Source organism: Triplophysa rosa, linkage group LG4, assembly GCF_024868665.1.
Source record: "Triplophysa rosa linkage group LG4, Trosa_1v2, whole genome shotgun sequence".
NCBI lineage: Eukaryota > Metazoa > Chordata > Actinopteri > Cypriniformes > Nemacheilidae > Triplophysa > Triplophysa rosa.
Genome location: NC_079893.1, coordinates 19668610 through 19692009, shown reverse-complemented (window position 1 = coordinate 19692009; position 23400 = coordinate 19668610). Strand labels below are relative to the sequence as shown.

General features: G+C 36.0%; 2 protein-coding genes across 4 annotated transcripts; one reads left to right on the top strand and one right to left on the bottom strand.

Annotated features, from left to right (window-relative positions):
• The first annotated feature begins 392 nt into the window (after nt 1–392).
• On the top strand, nt 393–3704 carry LOC130553291 (B- and T-lymphocyte attenuator-like). Of its 2 annotated transcripts, none has more exons than XM_057332173.1 (6): nt 393–799; nt 1186–1407; nt 1508–1549; nt 1740–1862; nt 1964–2004; nt 2090–3704. In XM_057332173.1, exons 1-6 carry the CDS (start codon nt 715–717, stop codon nt 2411–2413), a joined length of 837 nt encoding a protein of 278 aa, XP_057188156.1. In that variant the 5' UTR covers nt 393–714; the 3' UTR covers nt 2414–3704. The 2 variants fall into 2 exon arrangements, with proteins under 2 accessions (XP_057188156.1, XP_057188155.1); XM_057332172.1 differs by having other exon boundaries at nt 1084–1407.
• Nucleotides 3705–5199: 1495 nt separating this feature from the next.
• Nucleotides 5200–21553, bottom strand: zgc:172122 (uncharacterized protein LOC571844 homolog). 2 transcript variants are annotated; one of them, XM_057332862.1, is made up of 7 exons: nt 21434–21553; nt 19817–19908; nt 18627–18959; nt 17850–18179; nt 11693–11884; nt 11413–11518; nt 5200–5836 (listed from the first exon to the last, which is right to left on the bottom strand). In XM_057332862.1, the coding sequence occupies exons 2-6, from the start codon at nt 19887–19889 to the stop codon at nt 11430–11432; spliced, it is 1017 nt and encodes a 338-aa protein (XP_057188845.1). In that variant the 5' UTR covers nt 19890–19908; nt 21434–21553; the 3' UTR covers nt 5200–5836; nt 11413–11429. The 2 variants fall into 2 exon arrangements, with proteins under 2 accessions (XP_057188845.1, XP_057188844.1); XM_057332861.1 differs by having other exon boundaries at nt 5204–5836; nt 11693–11971.
• Nucleotides 21554–23400: the final 1847 nt, after the last annotated feature.

Here is a 23400-nt window from a genome sequence, read left to right as displayed (position 1 = left end):
TCAACACCTGCTTACTTACCCTCTTAGTTCCTATGGAAGCCATAAGTTGGCCTAGTTTCTTTTAATAAATGACGTGTAATATGTCATGTGCTGTCGTTCATCTGAGGTTGTATTTTATCTCATTTTTAAGACTTGCCAAAGAACAGACTGTTTTGTTCCGATTACTGTTTACTATCGGTTTTCTTGCACTAGATGGCGGTATGACCATATAACTTTAATTTTGTTTCACACAAGGACACTACAAATATTTCCAACTACACGACAGACTAGAGAGATGTACACTTCAGTATAATGATAGTGAGGTGTTATCCACAAGGGGGTGTCTTCAGCTGAAATACACCATTTTTCTTCATCCTTTTTCTCGTAAGCTTTTGCAAGAAGGTTCAACATTAAACCTCTACGAAGTCATCAGAACTGGTTAGACACTTTCAATGACAAAAGAGGACAAACCACAAAGAGCAACTGTGAAATAGTCACAGAGAGAAAGACAGAAAGAAATGCAGAGAAACACTTCAGGTGAAGAGACGCATGATCCTGTAAGGTGAACATATAAGTAAGGAAGTACAAGAATAGAGAAACAGAGATGGTGAATGATGTCATAGAGAAACCTGCAGCAAAACTTCACTTTTGCTCTTTCCCACACACATGATACACAATGCGTACACCTCTCTGTCAGAACAACAGTTCATAACACTTGATTAAAGACGATTAATCATGAACAGCTGTGTTTTACATATTATCTGTGAGTTGGTTGCTTGTGTTATACTGCTATCGCTTCATGTCAGTGGAAACACAAATGGTGAGTATTAACTTTATTAAGTAGTCAGTGCGACTGTTGTTAAATGTGATTCCTAGGCATCATTATCAGCTTATACATACAGTGTTTAAATATTTTGTTTGCATTGAACCTGACATGTTGAAGCATTGTAACTCAGATTTATTTCTGTGTTTTATGGGCATTTGTTCGGCTTTATATCAAAAGGAGTAGACTGCATTTGACTTCTAAACTAGGGTATATTTATCCTTATATACAAATAATTATGTCCTTTTTAACATATTTTTCCTGTTTTGCTTATTTTTTAGAGTCTGAGCCCTTATGTATCATAGCTATCAAAGTACCACGAAACACACAGTTTAGAGCTCCTGTTATGACAGTGTTAAAGATAAACTGTACTGTAATTATAGAGAATTGTAAGGGGAACCCAACAGTCTCTTGGTGCAAAATATATGGAAATGACTGTAAAGCTTTAAATCACTCAAACGACATAAAACCAATGTGGAAGAATACCACACAGCGTGATGGGATCGCAGTCCTGACGTTTCTGAACATCTCAATGGATGATGCAGGTTCATACAGATGTAAAAGCCAGCACTCTGTAAGCCATGGTATGAAAGTCACTGTGACTGGTAAGTAACATTTTTAAATTCAAAAGTAGACATTTTGCAAAATTCTAATATTCAGATTTGTTTTTGCACTACTTGGAGATGTTTTTAAATGTATTTTCAGCACACAAGGAGAATTCAGGTTCTGGGAATCAAAGTAACACAAGTAAGGAGATGAAAATTGTTATGTTAAATTGTTGTAAAATTTTATTATGATAATTGTTAATGTTATTTTGAAACGTCTTTGTGATAGTTTTGGAGTCAATATAGATATTGTAATTATACAACAATAATTATTACAATAATAATAACAACAATAATGGTAATTACAACAACTTCAATGTTTTTAATTTTAGGTTATGAGATCAATCAAAAGGAGGGTCTGCAGTGGTTTTGGCCATATGTGTCTATCTGTGGAGGACTAGTAGGGCTGGTGGTCATAGTAATCACTGTATCATTATTTATCATCAGATGCCAAGGTGAGTGATTTAGAGGTTTTAACTAAACTTAACATTTTTTGTTTAGATGCAAAAAACTGTTCGCATGATACGAATCGATGATCCTGCCCAATTTTTTATAGGGAGAAAATCAGCAAGAAAAGAAACAACAACTACAATTCAGGTATCTTTTGTTTGAATTTTGATCTGTGTAAATGTTTATTGTTAAAAATGAAAACCTAGGAAATGCTTGCTTTTCCCTATCACAGTACATGAAAACACAAAGAAGTGATCCGACTACTCCGTCTCGTCCTCATCACAACAGCCACCCTCCCTCAGCCCGATTTACCTCGGCTTATGACACTCCACCTGTCAGAGCAGGATTGCATAGAGACCGTCCATCAGATGAAAGACTCTCAGCCAATATGATGGAATCTAAAGTTTGCCAGAACAATGTCAGATCCACAGAAGAGGAAGAAGAGAATCCTCTTGTTTATGCTTCTTTAAATCACCAGGCTATATCAAGAGGGCCAAGAAAAACAGTACAGCAAGAAACAGAGCCTTCAGAATATGCTGCAATCCGATTTCGGTAATTCAATGAAACATTTACTGAGATACTTCAAAAGGAAGTTCTCAGAAACATGCCTGTTTAAAGAAATCACTAAAACTGACACTCTATCGAGAAAAAGGACTTATTTGGACATCTCTGTGCCGGCTGCCATTTTCTCATTGGTCTTTAGGATTACAAACAAAATTGAAAATATAAAAGTAATCATCATGGAGAATATTGTGCAGATTGTGGACAAAATTTTTAGTAAACCACCAGTCAATAAAACCATTTTCTTTTACATTTTAGCACTTTTACAATGATTTCAAAGCCGTGTGCTATATGAAATGATTTTTCTTTATTATTAATCGATTGCTTCAAATACTCAAGATTCTTATGATTAAGCATTGAATTAAGCTTTGAAATCATCATATTTCAGTTTTAACAGTGATATGTATTAAGGGTTAAAAATACTTTTCAAATTTTGAGTAGAACATTTAATGAATCAGAAATGTAATGGTACTCTGTCCACCACTGTTATGGGTATATTCAAAGTAATCAGTGTCTAGGTCGTATTTGTTATGTCTACATAGTACAAACTGAGAAGCCCACAAGAGCACTCGTTTCCTGTATAAGAAGGTGGGTGGGGGGTTGGGGGGACTATAATTTACCAGATATGATGGTGGGATTATATACCACCCACACTGAAGCATGACACATACGGCCTCCAACTGTTAATGTATTACAGGTTGATGAATTACATACTCATTTCTATTCATACTGTACAGGTTGTGTGAGTCAGTTTATCCAATATTTTTCATTGCACCGCACCTGAATGTTTAAACTGCAAATGTGTAAATCAGTTTGCGGCTGTTAAAGTCCCCATGAACTGGAAGTTGCAATCATGTTTACTTCCGTATTCTGACGCATTTCCAAGTGAAACGGAATTTGGAAAGAGAAAACATTGTGGCTGTTGCTTTTTTTTCACTGCGATTTGATTGGATGTATAAAAACAGTCGTTGCATTTTGAAATGGAACTGGGAGCAGACTGACAGTTGAAGGGGAGGAGTTAACAGATGCCTCGCCCAAGCCGTCTAATATACATCATTTAAGATGGATAGTCACTACAGGACGGAAATGCATTTTCATATTATAACTGAAGATTACGAGGGCACATGAATTTTAAAAAGAGAAAGAACCACGTTGGTAAGATATTTGCAATAAATGCTGCAATATTTCAATAAAAAATAGGAATTTTTATTTTTAATTTCACTGGGACTTTAAATGGATAGTTCACCCAAAAATGAAAATTCTGTCATTATTTACTCTCCCTCAGATTGTTCCAAACCTGTATACATTTATTTGTTCTGCTAAACACAAAGGAAGATATTTGCAAGAATGTCAGTAACCAAACACATCTCATCCCCCATTGACTCCCATAGTATTTATTTTCCCTACTATGGCAGCCAATAGAGGATGAAATCTGTTTGGTTACTGACATTCTTCCAAATATCTTTGCGTTCAGCAGAACAAAGAAATTTATACAGGTTTGGAACAACCTGAGGGTGAGTAAATGATGACAGAATTTCATTTTGTGGTGAACTATCCCTTTAAACTCTCTACTGCCAGATAGGCTTCACATGAGAACTGTGGCTGTGACTCATTCCTTTAAAGGGAAGTTCCAAAAATAATTTTAATCACAGTCTTTACCTTTACACAAGTCAGTTTGAGAACTGGTCCTTGATAATTCAAAGTATCAGAAAAACACTTTCTGTTCTTCCCACAATTTTCTGTTCTTCTTATCAGAATAAAAATGAAATGGCCTGGTAAAGCCACATTTTATAACAAAAAGGGATTAAATATTTGTATGTTTGTTGAATGCTTTTTGTGAAACATTCTCTGAAAAACTGGTATAATCATTCATTTACAAATAATGAAATTAAACAAATCAAAGAACAACTTGTCACCTTGCAGTTATAAGATTCCATTTTTGTCAAAACTGAGTTATTTGCATATTCCTATTATGTGACATCTTATTTACATTGTGATGTTTTTTTCTTTATGTTGTGTACATTTTGGAACTTTTTTAGAAAACAAAAAGGTTTTATATACAAACTGCTCAGAGCTGATTTTACTGAATTATCTTTTAAATCTCTTAAAATGGGACTTTTCTTCTGCTTTTATGGTTTATTTGTTTACTGTACACACAGTCTTTTTCTGTTCCTCTCAATTTGATTCTACTGAAAGCAAAGGTTAATTCTCAGTTCCCAACAGCAGGTCTGTATACCATTTCACTGTGCTGAGGATCTTTCACTAGTAAAGTTTTGTATCAACATGTTTCTCTTCTGCTTCAAAAATGCATTTGGGTGCATTTGGGCTTTTTTATTAGTATATTTGTTTTTAATATATTTGATTTCAGAGCAAAGTGCAGGATGACATGATCACAATGATAGACATGAACCATCATCCCCATAAGCCCATTCTTTCTTGTGTGTAAAAAGCCTATGCACTATCGCCGCAACCATATTCTAATCCTACAATGTCTGCTTTTAAGTGTAAAAGATCATAGCTAGAGATGCTACCATCTAGCAAAAGAGATTCAGCACACACCACACCATGATCCTGTATGTGTAATTATGTAAAATACTATCAAACCCATGCTGACAATGAAGACAAACTTACTTAGTTAAGTAAGTTTGGTAAAGGGGAGGTATGGAACATCACTAGTAGGCCACTGTGAAATGTGGTGTTCATTATTTCCTTTATGAGTGGGTGTTTGAAAACACAAATGGTGGATATACCTCTGATGCAAAAACGGGTATGCTTGCCATTTGCAGTAGTAAACAATGCAAACAAAAACACAGTATGTGACTGACAATACTGTTGCACAGTATTAACAAAAGACATTTACTTTATTATTTCAGATTAACCTTTACAATACTCATGTAATACAGCTGTAAAAGGGAAAGGAGGTGAAAATGGACATTTTATAATGACAGGTGGGTGAAACTTATCAAGCTACAGTGTACTTCCCACTAGTGGGAAAGTAAGACATTAAATTTTACTTTATTCCAAACATCACAACAAAAACCAAAGGCCAAAAAGTTATTCTTTCTCTAAGAGTGTTTTCCTCTGATAAACTCAAACCTCAGTAAAGCTAACAATAACGTTTTTGTCTGCTTATTGACTATTCTGCTGTTACACAATGACAGAGATGGAACTATCAGATAATACAAATTTGCTTGGATTTCTGCCTTTTTTAGGAATATAATTCAATCCAGTGTGGCATATATTTAAGACAAGAAAGGGAATCTCAAAAATATACACTCTATAATAAATAATGCATCTTATTTAGTGCTAAGGGTGATTAAATTGTTGTTTTTATGTAGTACTGAATATCAGTTATATTAGAAGACGTTTACTTGTTTGGTCAGAGTGAACATCTGGGCATAGCAGCATTTTCTTTCTTCTGTGTTTCAAAAAGAAAGGGAGGAAGGAAGGAAAAAGAGGAATTAGCTGATATTCCATTGAAGTGTTTAACAGCATCTACGAGCATCTACACCTAATTTGTGGGACAGGGTGGCAAAACTTCCAATCTGTTTAGATAATATACCTTAGGTTGAGTCTTGAGAGTTAATGATGGGTTGGGTTGTATAATAAAACCCCCAAATTCCTTTTTATTCCAGTTAAAACCTTTTCCTGTCTCCCATGCGATTTCATCACTCAAAACATCTTTGAATGAATATCAATTATAAAAAATACATTTCTAGAGATAAAGACAACATACAATCCATATTTTTCATGTGACGTCATGAATTCCCCGCTGGAAGGCAAGATCACAGGATGCGCGCACCTGGCCAAAAGGTAACTTCCGGTCTGTGATTGGTTATAATATAACTATTTATTTTGTATTTCATTAATATTAATATTAAACAAACTGGCAAATGATGGCTCTACAATATAAACTGGAAGAGGCGTTTGGGACAGGAACAGACATTGTGCGACAGCTTTAAAAAACAGTGCCATTAGGTCACTTATTTTAGTACTCATCTTGTTTTTGCAGAAGATGACAAATATATTTCCTTGAATCTGTAGAAGCAGTTTATAGCTTTATCATTTATCATTTTTAACCCTCCTAAAACACTCATATTATATAATGTCTCTAAACAATGATTTCCTGTTGCTGATGGCAACTTAAAAGACATCAGTCATGACATAAGGTGAGGTTGGGAGGGCTTCTTGCAAAAGACAGGAAGTGGTAACTCCTTAGACTTCCTGTGGTTCTGTAGATAAACGTGGCTGTGTGAAGACATACTTCGCATTTGACTTTAGTTGCACAAGATTTTTCTGCACCTTTCCTGATATATTTTATCTGACAGTGACCTTGGGACTTTTGACGAAGCACTGCACATTGTGATGCTGACCTTTCTGAAAGAACAGGATTCAAGCCAGAAATTTTCAGAGCATAAACATAAAACTTATTCGTGGGCAGAACTCACTTAAAGGGATAATGTCAGTAACCAAACTGATCTCATTCCCCATTGACCCCCATAGTATTTATTTCCCCTACTATGGCAGTAAATGGGGGATGAGACTGTTTGGTTACTAACATTCCTCCAAATATCTTCCTTTGTGTTCATCAGGACAAAAATATTTATACAGGATTGGAACAACCCAGGAGTGAGTTAATGATGACAGAATTTTCACTTTTGAGTGAACTGTCCCTTTAAATGCACTGTAAGAGAACATTGTGTATAACAATGATTTTTAGTTTTTGTTGGCTTCTTCTCTGTATATTTTAGCCACTAAAAAAAAGCCAGTATTTTATTTAGCTACCGCACATGAAATACCCTTTTCCTTTCTAACCTCTCTGGTGACCTCTTGATTCTAAGAGAGGACAGTAGAGGAAACTCTCTTTTCTTCTGGTTATACATGTAGGTTTGCTGTTCATCGTCTGCTCTGTGAAAGGTTTCTGTGGGCAGGCCAGTTTTTAAAGGGATAGTTCAACCAAAAATGAAAGTTACTCACTCTCTAGTTGTTCCAAACATGTATACATGTTGAATGCAGAGAAAGACATTTAGATGAATGCTTGTAACCAGTTCTTGGACCCCATTCCAAGAATTGGAATTGGGTCCAATAACTGTTTGGTTATAAGCATTCTTGAGTAAATGATGACAGAATTTTTATTTTTGGGTGAACTATCCCTTAAAAACAGGGATTTAACTCAGCCTTACTTAAAAACCTTTACTGGGAGTGTGCATATTTTTACCCAGTACTAATCTGATGGTAATAAGAAGGAAGTGAATCATAAATTAACTCCATGTTTTTGTGCCGACAACCAAATATATTAAAAAAACGTACAATGTTTCAACCAAAGAATAGCCACATGCAAACATGAATATAATCTAGCAGTATGTTTTGTTTAAAAAGCATAGTCTTTTTAACTAAACAAGAACGTGTGGAATTTTATAATATTTCTGTTTGGTTGTATAACTATTTTGCAGGCCATGTAAAACGAAGTTCAGATAAATTATATATTTAGTATATACACAGTATTGTCGATTACAGTGATTCTAACTGAGAAATGTGTATTTAACACCATAGTCTACAGAGTAGCCTACAGTTATTGAGGGAAATAGATCATAGCCTTTATGGTTAATGTAATTCCAACCATTCATAACGGCTTTTGTTTACTACATTTGGCTCTAGATGTGGGTGGTAGATGATGGTGGTGTGGCCTAGTGGTCTGGGTTGATAACCGTAGGCTATATTTTCGAACATTGCTGACTGAGAGGAGGTTAATGAACAGCACTTAAGACACATAACTGTCTTTGTAATTGCAAGTTACTTTGAATAAAAGCCTCAACTAAACTGCAAGTTAGACAGAGGTCGAGGTCTGTTGGTGTGGTTGAACTGAAGTGTGAATAATATAAAAGCAATTGTTGTACAACATGAGTAAAAAAACATCACCTCATCACATACTACAGACGCTCTGAGTGGTCTCATGACATTAAAGAGCTTGACTGGGACAGGAAGTTAGATTTTTACCTCTACCACAATCACCTGCAGCTTTTTAAGGTGTTTGTGTGCACCTTGCAAACCGTTTTGAAGCAGCATTCATTTTGAACTTATTTCAACCCAGTGCCAGAAAGTTGGTAGACTCTCCGAAAAAAAGTACAAAATTGTACCTTTTGAGGTACAATAGCCATTACTGGGTGCAGTACCAGGGTTCCTTTTTGTACCTCTACAGGTACAAAACAAAATATTGTACCTTATGTTGTTTACATTTAAAGGTACAGTTAAGTATTTTGTTCCTGTGGAATTGTACCTTCACATTAGCTTTTTTTCTGACAGTGTATTAACTTACAAAGACCACAATACAAAAGTCTTTGTGCCCTCAAGCAATTAATTTCATCTGGTAACATTTTAAAATAGATTCATTTTGTTATAAGTAGTAAATTATTAGATAATTGAAACTAACAATAAATTTGTTTTCAGTCATGGGAGATTTTACAAAATTCCTAAAATGAGGAGATAATAGATAACCACGATAAAAACATAAAAAATATACATGGGTTTGGAATCTTGCCAGATGAGGTGGGAAATTTGCGCATTCTTTAGAGAATTGACGATGTGTAACTTTTGGGTGTGAAACTAAACTTTCCAATCTACTCTGCTTTCGGTTTTCCGACAGCCTTCAGAGAGAGGAGGGGAAATAATGATTGTGGGTAAGGTTTTGTGTGACATTGACCTGTGAATGCAGATACAATGGCTGAATTGCGTTCACAACCCCAAACCCTAAAATCACAGCCGCAAAGGCTAATTTTTTTACAAGGTGATTTTATGGCAAAGTAACGTTAAATGGCTACCCTAACCCCGCATCACAGGGGAAAAGTAAAATCATAACAAAATATACTAATGAGATAGTAGGAAATAGGAATTCACACGCATGAGCCACCTTGTAAAAAAAGTATGAAATCCCATCAGATTGCGTTGATATATATATATATATATATATATATATACAGTATATACATACATATGAAAGATATTGCCTATTAAAATACTTTAGATTGAAAGTTGTGCTGACTGACACGAAAAAAGCTGGAAATTCGTGTCCATGAACACGAATTAATAGATTGCAGTTTGTGTCACTATCACAAATTCCCTTGAGACTGTGTTGGTTATTCCCAGACAACTACCGCTAAAATTAATAACACAGGGTACTGTGAGTCATCTTTACCTTACAAATAAAAAAGAAATAATTATGTCTAATAAGCATGTATGATATTATATTTACAAATGTCTAAACCAGATTGCATGCTTGCCTTGTTTGTCTGTTGTCTTGGTTAAAAGCCACTGAAATAGTTTTTTTTCTTGTGGAAGGTTTGTATTTACAAATGAGCTAATCAAATATTTCAAATCAATATTTGGTGTTAATTATTTACTGATGTGACAAGATTTTTTGCATCTGCGTCAGGATCACCCTGTCAGGTACTGTATATTCTGTGATAACAACTAGGACTGCTCGATTATGACAAAAATCATAAGCACTGTTATTTTGTCCAACATTGAGATCACGATTATTTAACATGATTACTCAATGACTTTCAAAACAACGTAAGTCTTTTAAACTGTGATTGAAAAATAAATGTAAATGTGAAAAATGCACCACTGTAAAGGAAAGGGGTGCACTGTGAATTGTTTGACCTATTCATTTTTTCAACCTGTATAACTCTTCACAGAAAAGAGTCTTTTGAAACACAAAAGAAGATATTTTGAGAAATGCCTCAATGGCTTTTTGTCCATAAAATGGTAATCAATTAGGGCCACACGCAGCAACCCCGGGGGGGATGCTCAGGGCTATTACAAAGCATTACAAAGTATTTCAAACAACTCGTTTCGCAGACCTTTTTGCACCGAAGCCGTACGATAACTTTACATAAAGATGCCGTGCGTGTCCGTGAATGCATGAGGTCGGCTCCCATTCAAAATATAAACCGGAACAGCTAGATGCAGTCGGTCGTGGGAGCCAATACCACTTCTCGTTCCAACGAAGTGACGCGAACGGTCACGAGACAAGGGAGAGCCTGAGCCAATGGAATCAAAGCTGACGTAACTTCGTCTGGCGGCAATTTTTGAACGTCGCTGTTCACTGGATCTGAGATTTATGGCGGACGGTGATCGATTTCGCATCTGTTCCTCATAAAAATCGACCGTTTGGTATACCCTTGGAATATCTGTATTTTTGAACGACATTGTGACTGCTTGTATCTTGTGTTTTATATTACGATAAATAAACTGTTACATTACTTGCTCAAACTGCTTGAATAGTGTCATGGAAACGCAATTATCCTGGCCATTAAACTTAAATTAAACCCCGAAACATCATCATTGCAAATTATATCTAATATACATTTTCACAAAGGCGGTAAAATTCGCGTGCCCTTCACGTCGAAAAACGACGCCAAAGGGGTACCCTGCGTGTTCAAAAGTGTCGGGAGTGAGGATGTGCTTATGCAACACTACATGAAGTCAAGCACATTGACAACAATTAGCAATAAATTATGTAAATAAAAGTAAAAAATGGCAATTTATTACCTATGTTAACAATAAAGTTAACATATTTTTAAAACATAACTTCTAAAAACTCATTGACCAGGGAAAGAGGCCCCCCATCCTGGAGGTATCACCTCAAGAGCAGGTAAGGCCTGTTGACATGCCTGCTGGCACAAACCAGTGTTGTTTGGTTACCAACATTCTCAAGTTCAAAATTATTTTTTGGTGTGTGGAAGAAAGAAAGTCATACAGGTTTGGAATGACATGTCGGTGAGTAAATTATAAAATAATTTTACATTTTTGATTAACTATCCCTTTAACTACTGTTAACAAATTTACAAATGTATCCATAAATTCAAAAAGATTGCAGGAAAACATTCATATCACATAACACCCGTGTTTTTCAAACACATGTCCTGAAATTCAAAGTATGAAATTAATGTAAGCATGACATTAAGATGTACAGACGTGTGTGGTGCTACTGACCATAACAGCAGGTGAAGTCAGCACCTCTTCAGGCAAATACACAGACAAATAAGCAGCACAAGAGCCACACAGCTTGCAGAAATCAGAATGACATATCCGTTTCTAGCTGTTAAAACAAAGAAATCACATGCTATACAACAGTTAAAACATTAGATTATACTAGGACATTTAAGACATAAAAGAAAGGCATTTAGAAAATTATCTTATGCTGTTAATTAAGGACAAAGTAAAAATATCAGATGCATTTTTACTTTATGATTTTAGTCCTGATTTAACTCACGTTTGTTTAGATAGACAAATATGGGTGACCCAATGCCCTGATGATGAACTTCGCACTTAAGTTCATCGTCCAGTAGTTCAGCCCGCAGCTGAATGGAACTGACCACCATTGTGGTACCGTCTCCCAGCTGGTAGAATGATGTCACGGAAGGGCCCAGTGTTTGGTTATGACCCTCCACATTCCAAGAGATCTCTGCAGCAGGACGGGACACAGCTGTGCAATTTGCCTCAACAGTGTCTTGTGATAAAATGGTGTAACTGGCCTCAGGTTTGGGTAAGACTGGAAGACACGTTAAAGGGATATGAAACTTGAAAACTCAAACCACCTTTATTTGCTCTTCACTGTCAAAACAGGAAAATGTTCTGCTGGTATAGTATACAAACCCTAGTTTAAAAGAGCTAAAAGAGGTGCAAGCCCCGTCATGTCCATGTCTAAGCTGTTACCAGGTTCTAATGCTAAAGGATATCAAGAAACCTTTGGCCTTTCCTTTTAAACCACCCATGTCGACATTATTCTGACCAAGTTTAAACTGAGAGGACTGTTTTGCCACTAGAATCACCAGAGTTTGCTGTATACTTAAAACCGCCAGCAGGTAAAAATTACCTTTTGAATTGGCTTAAAAACGTTTTTTTTTTTACCTCATAATACCTCTGTCATCACAAAGTAAAGTCTAGAGTCAAGGAATGATTTTATTTAGTCATCATTTGTCCTGTTTTTTTTATAAATCGAAGGCTATTTTAATCAGGCTACACAAATCACTTTTCTTAATGGTAAATATAAACCAGCCTGCAATGACAACGAGAATTTAAAGAAAATATTTTTAAATACATTTTTGGGTGGTGTAATATTATAATAAAATGTTTTAAGATAACCCATGTTATTTAAATTACTAAAATACCCTAAATAGACTATAACGAGCATTAAATAATTAAAGCACCTAATTAATTTTTATTTTTGTTTAGGTATAATTTAAATAAGAGAACAACACCAATAAACTTGAAGTATACCTAATCATAAAACAAAAATATTTTATTCATTACATCGTTGTTTGGATTTTTTTCAGGAAATGGACAGACGAGAATAGATAACACATTAGCGAACAAAAAACAATAAAGAATTGCAAAACAAAAAGTGATAATTAATCCAGTTTAAACATGTATGAGTAGGCTAATACATCTTCATCTGAACGTGCATTGTGTTACAGTCAGCCAACACATTGCTCAATGACAGCACAACAATAAAGTGATCGAATGGGTAAACTTGACCCGGTGGCGCTTATTGGTAATTTTTTCAATCTGGTTTGATCTAAACACTTTCTTAACAACAGAGGATTGTAAATAACACAATTTTAGTAAAAGTCAATGACTGGGAGACTTGGATATTTTAATTAAAATCTGTTATGTACATTTTACCCCGTGGCGGTTCTTGTGTTAAATTCACCTTATGGTGCCAATTGGTAGTGCTATGGCCGTGACTTTACATGTATGTATATAAACTTTATGCTGGTCTTGGGGCTTGATCTAATTCACTAAATGCACACAGAAGACATGAGAAACCTCCTCCCCTCCCACCCCTTCTTCAACAAATGTATTGCCTCACCATGGCAACACCGCTCAAGATCAAAAATCTGTTTGATACAATACCAAGAATCCCCTAGTTAGGAATATTTAAATTTCACCGTAACTTCTCAGAAAATCTAAAGTTCACATTTTTGTGCATTACACACAATATTTTTTTGTGTCTTGTAATAAGGGCAATGCAGAGCATCCTTAACAACAATAGAAACAAGAGTTTAAACAACGTTTTGTTTGTCTAGTAAGCATCCTATACTTATCAACTAACTTCTGTCTTACTATAAGTGGTTACTTCAACTACAAGACAAAAGAAGACACTTGTGATGTTATGCTGATGGCAAGTTGTCAGACATAGGTCATGTCTGCCGCAGACTCCATCAAAGACGGACTATATGACATAAGTCAGATAAAAAAGAAACAATAAAAGCATGTCAAGTAGAAGGAAGGGTTACGCTCTGTCCACTGATGATGCTGTGTGAGTGTTTTTGGTGACAAGAGCCAGACTCTTTGAGGAATATCAACAGAGAGAAAGCAGACACAGTGGAGCTCTGTTCCAGAGGAACAGAGACACAGTAACAGCACTGGCCGTCGTCCCAAACTCGCCCCTAAACTACAGTCACAGCCAAGCATTATATAACCACCATCGGCTTTTACTAATTGTTAACTTTCTGCCTTCAAGGGTTTTACCGTGTTGCTAATACAAAACTACAATTCAACATGAGACCAATGTGGCACTTATCTCTATTTAATATTTGCTGAAACTGAATTCAAAACCATTGTAATCCCATTTCCTTTAACATATGTGGTTTGCAAAGACTCTCGTAAAGGATTTTTTTACTGTACAAACTGTAAACTCTATCCTATCCCGTAACCTTAAAACCTAACCATCAAAGAACACTTTTAGGGGCCGATCACATAGAAAGCGTTTATTGATGTTAAACGCGCCTCTTTTGAATTGTTTTCAGTTGGCAGGGAGCGTTTTGCGTTCTGCTTATGCTCACCGGTTGCCTGCTCCGCCTCGCGTTTTTGGCGGAGCGCTCTGAGTGCCTGAAGTTGAAAAAAACTCAACTCTGAGCAGAAAAGCACTTGACGTCATGCGCCTTTTTCCCCATTGTCCAGTCGAATGATAAGAGAGGCGGGCATTCCGATGTGGTGACGGAACTTTACAGTTGGGCAATTCCAACGTTATGGACGTGACATTTTGCGTTATGGACGTGACATAAAAATGCACAGAGAATGAATTTGTTACAAATATATTGAACCATCCATTTATATTTTACTAAACTCTTGTTGATAGAGTTTAAACATAAAAAAGTCAGTCTATGAACACATTTTCTATTTTAAAAAAGGGAAATAAACAAGCGTTATGGATGTGACAAAAAAAGGACGCGTTTTTTGGGAGACGACAAACTTTGTAGGATTTCTGTGAAATAAAATGCACAATCCTAAAGCAATAATACTCAATTAATGGAGAAGGGATGCCTCTTTATAGAACATAAAATAGTTATTTTATATTAATCTTCATGTGTCCATTTATGAGGAATATGTAGCGTTATGGATGTGACAATCCTGAAAATGGCACTTACCTGACTATGAAAAATCATGCACTAAAAATAAAACAAATGCTTTACAAATTTGAAGAGAGATCTCACATGGTATTTGAACCACCAAATGTTAAAATCTGTGCCGTTACCACAGTAACTTTATTTTTTCATGGTAAGGTTGACATTTTCACGGAATTGCCCAGTTGCTTAAAACTAGGAATGTTCGGCCACCGAAAATATTCGGCCGAAAATAGCAAAGAACGCAAGTTCGGTGTTCGGCCGAATTTGTGAAGTGGCCAAATAAATTTTACCGAACATGACTCGTGATATGATCAAGCAGCAACCAGCGCAGAGAGAGAGAGAGAGAGAGAGAGAGAGCGAGAGAGAGAGAGCGAGAGCGAGAGAGAGAGAGAGAGAGAGAGAGAGAGAGAGAGAGAGACGCATGCGCTTTATTACTGCCGCAAACATTTTGGCTGTGTATGTGTACGTGTGTGTGTGGAGCATTTTAAAGTGTCAGAGAAAGACACAGCACGGGACTTGCAGCACGGATGTAAATTTCCGAATGAAAGCGTCTTTACCGGTCGGTAACTTTACTTCAGACGGAAGCGGGCTGTCTGACAGTAGCCCCGCCGCTCGCGACATCCTTTGACATCATACAGTGGTCGCGTGCACACAGTATGTTCTGTGCAGCCCGGCCACGAGTGCACCTTCTGAGAGAACAGTAAACTTTTGTGGGCGGAGTTTGGAGTAGAGACGTGAACTGAAATGGTTGTCAGTCAGCATCAGTCAGATTTGCTTGCATTGGATGTTTTTTTTTCTCAAATCATTTTGCAATGTAGCCTATAATAATCCAACAGTTTTAGTTTATTCGTATTTTTAGCTTATAGGCCTAATGTGGAATGACAGTTTTTAATGAACTGTTTTGTTGTAGGGGTACAGAGTAACTTACATTACATTCTTTTAGCAGTCAGTTATAGGCCTAATTAATATAGGCTATTCACAGGCTCAAGTTTTTGTTTGAATTTACTTTGTTTTGCTCAATTTTATATTAAGTTGTATTGTATTTTATTGAAAAGCAAGACAAATTATAAAAAGCACATTTTGACTATTCAGTTTGTACAATAGTGAAAAAAATGGCTTAATAAATAGAAGAAATGCAAAAAACCATGTTCAGTGTTTGGTGTTTCACATCATGTTCGGCTTCGGCCAAGAATTTTCGTTTCGGTGCATCCCTACTTAAAACGTCTGGAGACCGCAATGATGAAAGAGAAATTTGTGTTGGCTGATGTGGGTTTACCGAGCAAGGTCAGAGCAAGCGCCCTCTGCTTGTACCTTTTTAAAGTTTCTGAGAATATGACAGTTAAAGGTCCAGTCAGTGAAATCTAGTCGCAAGGTTGCAAATTGCAACCAACCGCTCACTCCACCCCTCCCCCTCCCTTTCAAAAAAACTACGACGGCTGACAGAACATGGCGAATACCATGCACTATACATGTATGTAGATAGAAATAGCTCATTCTAAGGTAATAAAAACATAACGCTTCATTGTGTAAGCTCTTTATACACCTCTGAAGGCATGCCTATGTATACTGCGTATATTGCATTTCTATCAATAGATCATCCCAAAAATGACACACTGGACCTTTAACAGCAACTAGAGCGCTCGCACTAAAATCCTTGACTGTCTGACAGGACAGCTGTTTCGGAGGTTACCTAGCAACATAACAAAAATCGCTGCACGCTGCTCTCTTCAAAGAGTCAACCAAAAGAGCAGAGCCGCGCCTCGCGTTTTAGAACATGAAAAGCGCATTCTATGTGATCGCGCCCTAAGCCTTTTTATTATAAAACACCATTTAGTATGTTTTTAAGCAATTTGCTTTATGAGAACAGAGGAAGTGTACCCATAAACCATGTTTACGATGTAATACACATACAATTACACACATTTGTGTAGAACCATGAAAAACATTAAAGCACATGCACACACACACACACTTTTTTTCTGTTATTATTATTAGGTTGGAAACTTTCTTCTGACATTGTTGACCTTCTATTAATTTTATACTGCAATAAATGATATGTAATAGTCCCTAAACAGCATTTGTGCACTTTAATGGCACTATTTAGTACACTGTAAAAAATCCCATTAAAAAATATACCGTAAAAAAACATTTTTGGTGTTTTTTTGTGATTTGACCATTTTTCTGACTATTTCAAAAATACATAAAAAACATTACAATTCCATAAAATTACAGTTTTTTACATTATACATGAAAAATCTGTAAAATTATAACTGTAAAATTCTATAAAGTTTCTCAGGTTTTTTTCCAGTGTATGTTAATTAAGCCCGTTTCTCATAGGACACTCTTGGGTAGTTCCAAGAGTGTAGATGACTTCAGGTTTTACTTTATTTTTGTGGAAGCCAAATTTTAACACAATCTGACCCAAACACACACATTTTCTCCCCTTTCCCACTTTCTCTTTCACATTCTTTCAAATACACCCACTCACACACATACATTAAAACACTGCAAGAGCCGGATCACAGAGTAGGGATCTACGTATGGTGTACTGCTGTAAATTACCCAAACAACACTTACAGAAAAAGGCACAGTATTTTCCATCAGAGCACATGTGTGAAATGTGTGAAATGTTTTAAACCCACACAAAAACACATGTGATTTGGTGAAAGGTACACACGTGTGCGTAGGTGCACACTTACATTTTTCTTGATGGATGGGTAATGATCATTTCATAGTTTCATTTTGTGGCATTTCTGGCAAGTCAATATAAATAAATGATTGTTTGCTGTTTTGTCGACTTCCTCATGGTAACAGATATTTTCTGTTTTGGTAGAATCTTTGTATTTACCACTTGAACAATGTCAACTCATCTGTAAATACATTAAACTGTACATATGCAAATTATTATATATATAAAATAATCAAAGGTGTGAAACACTTATGTAAATTCATGTACATTTCTTTAAAAGGGGCGAATAAATATACATCTGTACACTCATGATGGAAGTTTAAACTTACCATATACAGACAGACAAGCGGTTGCGCTCTTAGAGCCATCTGGATATGTGTGGAACTCGCAGGTGTAACATCCTTCATCCTCTGTCTGAGCCTGGTATATGGAGAGTTGTGTTTGGCCGAGGGATGGATTTAGAGATAACCGTTCGTGGAAAGGTGCTTCAATGATAGGCTTGCCATTCTTGTAATAAGAAGCAACAGTAGTGGTGTCTCCCTGCTCAGCTGTTTTTGTCCACAAAACCTGCTGGACTCGCTTAGTGAGGATGTACTTGCATGAAAAAGTAACAGGCTTTCCACTCACAGCAGTTTTGTTGCCCATCATCTCCACCTTTGCTAGAGAGAATACAGACAGAAAAAAATGACTGAGATTTGTGAAAGTATTGAGTAACGTGACTCTCTCATAAGGTCATAACACTTTATTTAACCTGTCACAAACCCTATGACAGTTTTATCTTTTGTACAGACTTGTGGTTTTCATTTTAATATGGTGGGTTGTGCATAAAGGTGGTTCTTAACCACTTCCTGTTTGGGCATTACAGTGAATTTATATATCCTGTCACGTTTCATCAGATGTCTTACAAGTGTAATGTGACAACTGCTAATAATGGTCATTTATTAGGAGCACATGTCTAACAAGTTTTTTTTTGCTTTGATAAATCTTTGATAAATTAGCCAGTTTTCCTTTGCAATTAAAAGTGGGGAAAAGGCATCAAAGCACAGAAATAATGTTCAAACTGTGTTTGAGGTATTTTTAGGAAGTGTAAAAGTGATTCACCCCACCCATTAGTGAGAGACACGTCCTTCCTTTCTGCTGTCCGGTTGGGTACACATCAAAAAGACACTGATAACAGCCCTCATTTGCTGGCCCAGCTTTGCTGATGGTGATGATGCTGGCGTGAGCATGCTGACCTGCAACTTTTGCGGTAAGCTCAACTCCTTCCATTTTGGTGACACGATCAGGCTGTCCGGGCTGATAGTGCAATAAAGTTGTATTTGTCATATCTAACCACAGCACCTGTTTTAGAACCTCTCCTGTCTCCATGGTAATATTACATCCCATCATGACGGGAAGTCCAGCTACTGCCTGCAGATGTGATGGTGCGATGACCTTACCTAGAAAATACCAATTACAGAATCACAAGACTTAAAAGAACAGTTTACCCAAAAATGAAAATTCTGTCATCATTTACTTACATTTTAAACCTGTATGACTTTCTTGCTTCTGCAGAACACAAAAGATGATATTTTGAAGAATGTTGGTAATTGAACGTTGCTGGCACCCATCCACTTCTATTGTATGGCCAAAACACCAATGCAAGTGAATGGGTGGCAGTTAACCACATTCTTCAAAATATATTCTTTTGTGTTCTGTGGAAGAAAGTCAAACAGGTTTGAAATGACAAGAGGGTGAGTAAATGACAGAATTTTTACATTTGGGTGAACTATTACTTTAACCAAAAGGTGAAAAACTTTTCTATAATGATGGTTAAATTTTTCATTGTTAAAAGATATTTTACAACATAAGACTAAGATATGGAAGCCCGTGTCCGCCAGGGTTGGGATTTTTTTTTAGATTTTATAAGTCACTTAGTATCTCAAAATAATGAGATACTAAGTAACTCATAATAATGAGAAACTTTCTCATAATAATGATTTAGTAGCTCATAATAATGAGATACTAACTCATACTAATGACTTAGCATCTCATAATAATGAGAAACTAAGTCGAAATTTCGACTTATGAGTTAGTTTTCGACTTAGTTTCTAATTATTATGAGATACTAAGTCATTATTATGAGTTAGTTTCTTATTATTATGAGTTACTAAATCGAAACTTCGACTTAGTTTCTCATTATTTTGAGATACTAAGTCATGACTTATAAAATCTAAAAAAAATTCCCAACCCTGGCGGAAACGGGCTTCCATACTAAGATGTCACAGTAAAGCTTATAAAAGAGCTGAACAGGTACCATGCAGTCGAGACAGCAACATGAGTGTTGCCCAGACCTGCAGGAACAGAGCTGTCATAAATCTGCACATCATAGAACTGACTGCAAGATCACTAAAAAAAATGAGACAATCATATTACGCATTTACAGAATCCTGTAAGAACCAGTCATATGCATTACAGAATGGCTCCACAAATAGGCAATATCTATATATACAATATATAAATACTGTGTATATATACACTTCCGGTCAAAAGTTTGGATCACATGTTTCTCATGCTCTGAAACATACACCTTCAGATTAAAAGATTTTTAAATGTTTGAAATTACTTGTGTACAAAAATATAGTCGTTCTGTGACAAGGGCAGAGTAACCAGGCAAGAAGCGGCTCCACATGCAGTTAAAGATTTAATAAAATAAACCACAAAGTTAATCCACAATCTGAGACCAGAGACAACATGCAATAATGATTGACAACCAACAAATTAAACACAAGGGCTTAAATACACTGGGAAAACGCGATAACAAGAAACACCTGAGGCAACGATTAACACAGAACCGAGGAACAAAAAGAACTACAAAATCAAACTGGAAGAAATAAAGTCCACAATAAACTGGGGAAACAGAACAGATCATGACATAATGGTATTTTAGTGTTATATTAGTAATGGTTCTTCATAAAGTGACATATTCCCTTTTGATAAATGGGTTCTAGTGTACAGCTCTGGTTTAAATCTGACATCAATGTCAGTATTTGTCTTAGAAGTCTCTTTAAACTCTTTCTAAAGTGATTTTGATTCATTGTGCTATTTATGACACTCTTAGGAATGGTCCAATCCAACATTTCTGGATTCTGTAGAAGACGTGTCTTTGCCATGTGGCAAAAAATAAAATACTTAACTTCTAAACTTAAATCACTAAACATCTGCATCCTGCCTGTGTATGTCACCTTTCTGGTGCTCCAACAACATTGTGGGAATTCTAAATAAGTTGCTGAGGAAATAGCTTGCCCTGCCCCTTCTACAAACGATATACTTAAAATGACATGTGGCTAAGCTTTGCCAGGAAATCCACAGAAAGTGTGGTGCTTAAGGACCACATGACAAATACTTCCAGGCAGCCCCACATCCCTGTTGACCTCAAATTCAATGATCATTTTGTTGTTTTTTGTTGATTTTTTAACAGAAACTAGCTTCTAGTTTTATTTTGTCATTTCATTTTTAATTATTTTCAGTTTATTTTCATTCTAAATAGCAAATAACTAAATTTGTGATTCATATTTTAGCAGTTCATACATTCAGTATAAAAACAAGTTTGTACAATCTTGAATAACTTTGAATAATTTAAGGAACTATTAGAAATAGCTGACTTTTTACAAAAATAGAAAAAATGGTGTAGCAGTACAGTTTATAGTAAGAATAAACTGCAAACATAAGCAGCCTACAAGTATTTCTTGAGCAGCATTGTTATAATAAACTACATTTAGCTATAGCCTATTTATTTATGAAAGTGTACTTTTCTAGAATTGTTTTTATTTTTATTAAAAATACTTTTATTAATGCTTCTGTGCTAAGATAACAAAGTGCATAACATCTCCGCTTTTCTTTATAAACTTTATAAACTAGAAAACAGACTCACCTTGCAATGCATGGTTACGTTAATTTGTTTTGTTAAAATGAAGGTGTTGGAAAATCCAGCGTCTCAAAGTAACTCTGGTATGTGTGTGTTTCGGGATACGGATGAAGCTGGAATTGGGGAAGCAGGAGCAGCCAATCGTGGGAAGCATAACAATCAGTGTTTGGAAAGGGCCCAAGCACGTTCAGGGTAAAGTGTTTTAAGCAAACATCTAGTGACATCTAGTGAGACGAGTGTCTACTAGAACTGTTTAAAAAACAACAATTTGAAAGCATTTTGGTTAAACATCTTTCCTGCTTATTACTTATTATAAAATAAAATACCTATTATCACTTATGTTACGCCCCTGGTCTAGGGTCAGAGGGGAAACATAAATAAATCATCTAATTAAATATCTCAAAAACAGTTTTCACATTCTTGCAAAATTCAAAGAAGCAATCTCTTCAGGAGATGGGTTAGAGCCAAAATAATAAACAAAAAGGGGCAGCTAACTAAACCCATTTAACTAAATAACCTCCACAAATGAAAAGACATTTTTGACACACCCACCAAACAAGAGAAAACGTATCTCAAACCCTCCCTGCATTCCTATCAGCATACTATCTGTCGTAATAGTATTCGAAAGTAGAATTAGTATGTCCAAAATCGTAGTATGTTGAAAATAGTATTCCAAAGATTCCCGGATGGTCTACTACTTCCGGTAGAAATTTGAAGTGCAGAATGATGCACAAACGGCTGATTACCCATAACTCACCGCGAGTAGGCGGAGTTTAGTGACGCTCCACTGCATTAATAAATTATAGAAATGATTCGTCACTAAATTAACAAATGTAAGTATACAGTAAACATTATATACGTTTTTTAAACGAAAACGGTGGTGCGGTTGAACACCCTGTTGTGATGACGCAAGGGTTGAACTATGGCAGCTGAGAAGGCCATACTTTGTGTTCCTTTTGAGGAATTTTTGGATCATTGTCCATGATTCATTGCTCATTGTGCGGACGACCGCGGACCCTTCTGATGACGAAAATTGCGTTATGCGGACGGCGCGCCAACGCGGACGAACGGACCATATACTTCGGCCTTATGTTGTGTTCACACCAAATGCGAATGAAGCGATTTGCGGGAGTAAATTACATACAAAGTCAATGCAAAGACGCGAATAGACGCGAACTCGCAGCAGGCGATGCGAAGAACGCAAATCGGGTGGTGCGAATGACGCGAAACGGGCAATATTCACCTCAATCGGGTCTTCCGCGCAAGTTGAAAAATTTCAACTCGAGCGAGATATTCGCATGACGCATGGAAGCCAATCAGTAGGGATGTGCCGAATGAAGCTTCTGAATCAATGGTGCTTTTTCAAAAAAATGTATCGGTGCTTCGAAGCTTTTGACACAGTACTCTACTTCGCCATCTGGTGGTCAATAAAAATTCCTACACCAACTGTGTCACTCAGATATTTTGTTCATTGAAATGTTATTATAAGTTTTATTTGTATATTTAATATATAATTTAATAATATATAGAATTAGAACTCAAAGTAACAAAGAAAAATAAGCGCATCCAGTTCATGAGTAACGTGAATAATAATTTAATATATATGAAGACTTCCAAAATTAGATTTTTAAAATTTCTGTTTTTCAAAATTTTGACAAATTTTGTTTTTTTATGGTGCATTCCACTTAATATCAATTAAACTGTAGTTGGTTTAAGCCACAATAACTCGAAAAATGCGGCAATCTAACACAAAAAAACGATTAAAAAAAGTTTGGAACCAAACTCTTCATATATATATATTGTACAGTATATATAATAAATAATAATATAGTGTGAATGTGGACACAATTTTAAAGTGTTTGGTTGGTGTTGGCCTTAAATCCAACATAGCCTGTAAACCTTAAATACAATAGATTAACCCACCAAACTAATGGATACTAAAGTACTCTGTGTTCTTAAATAGTGTAATCTAT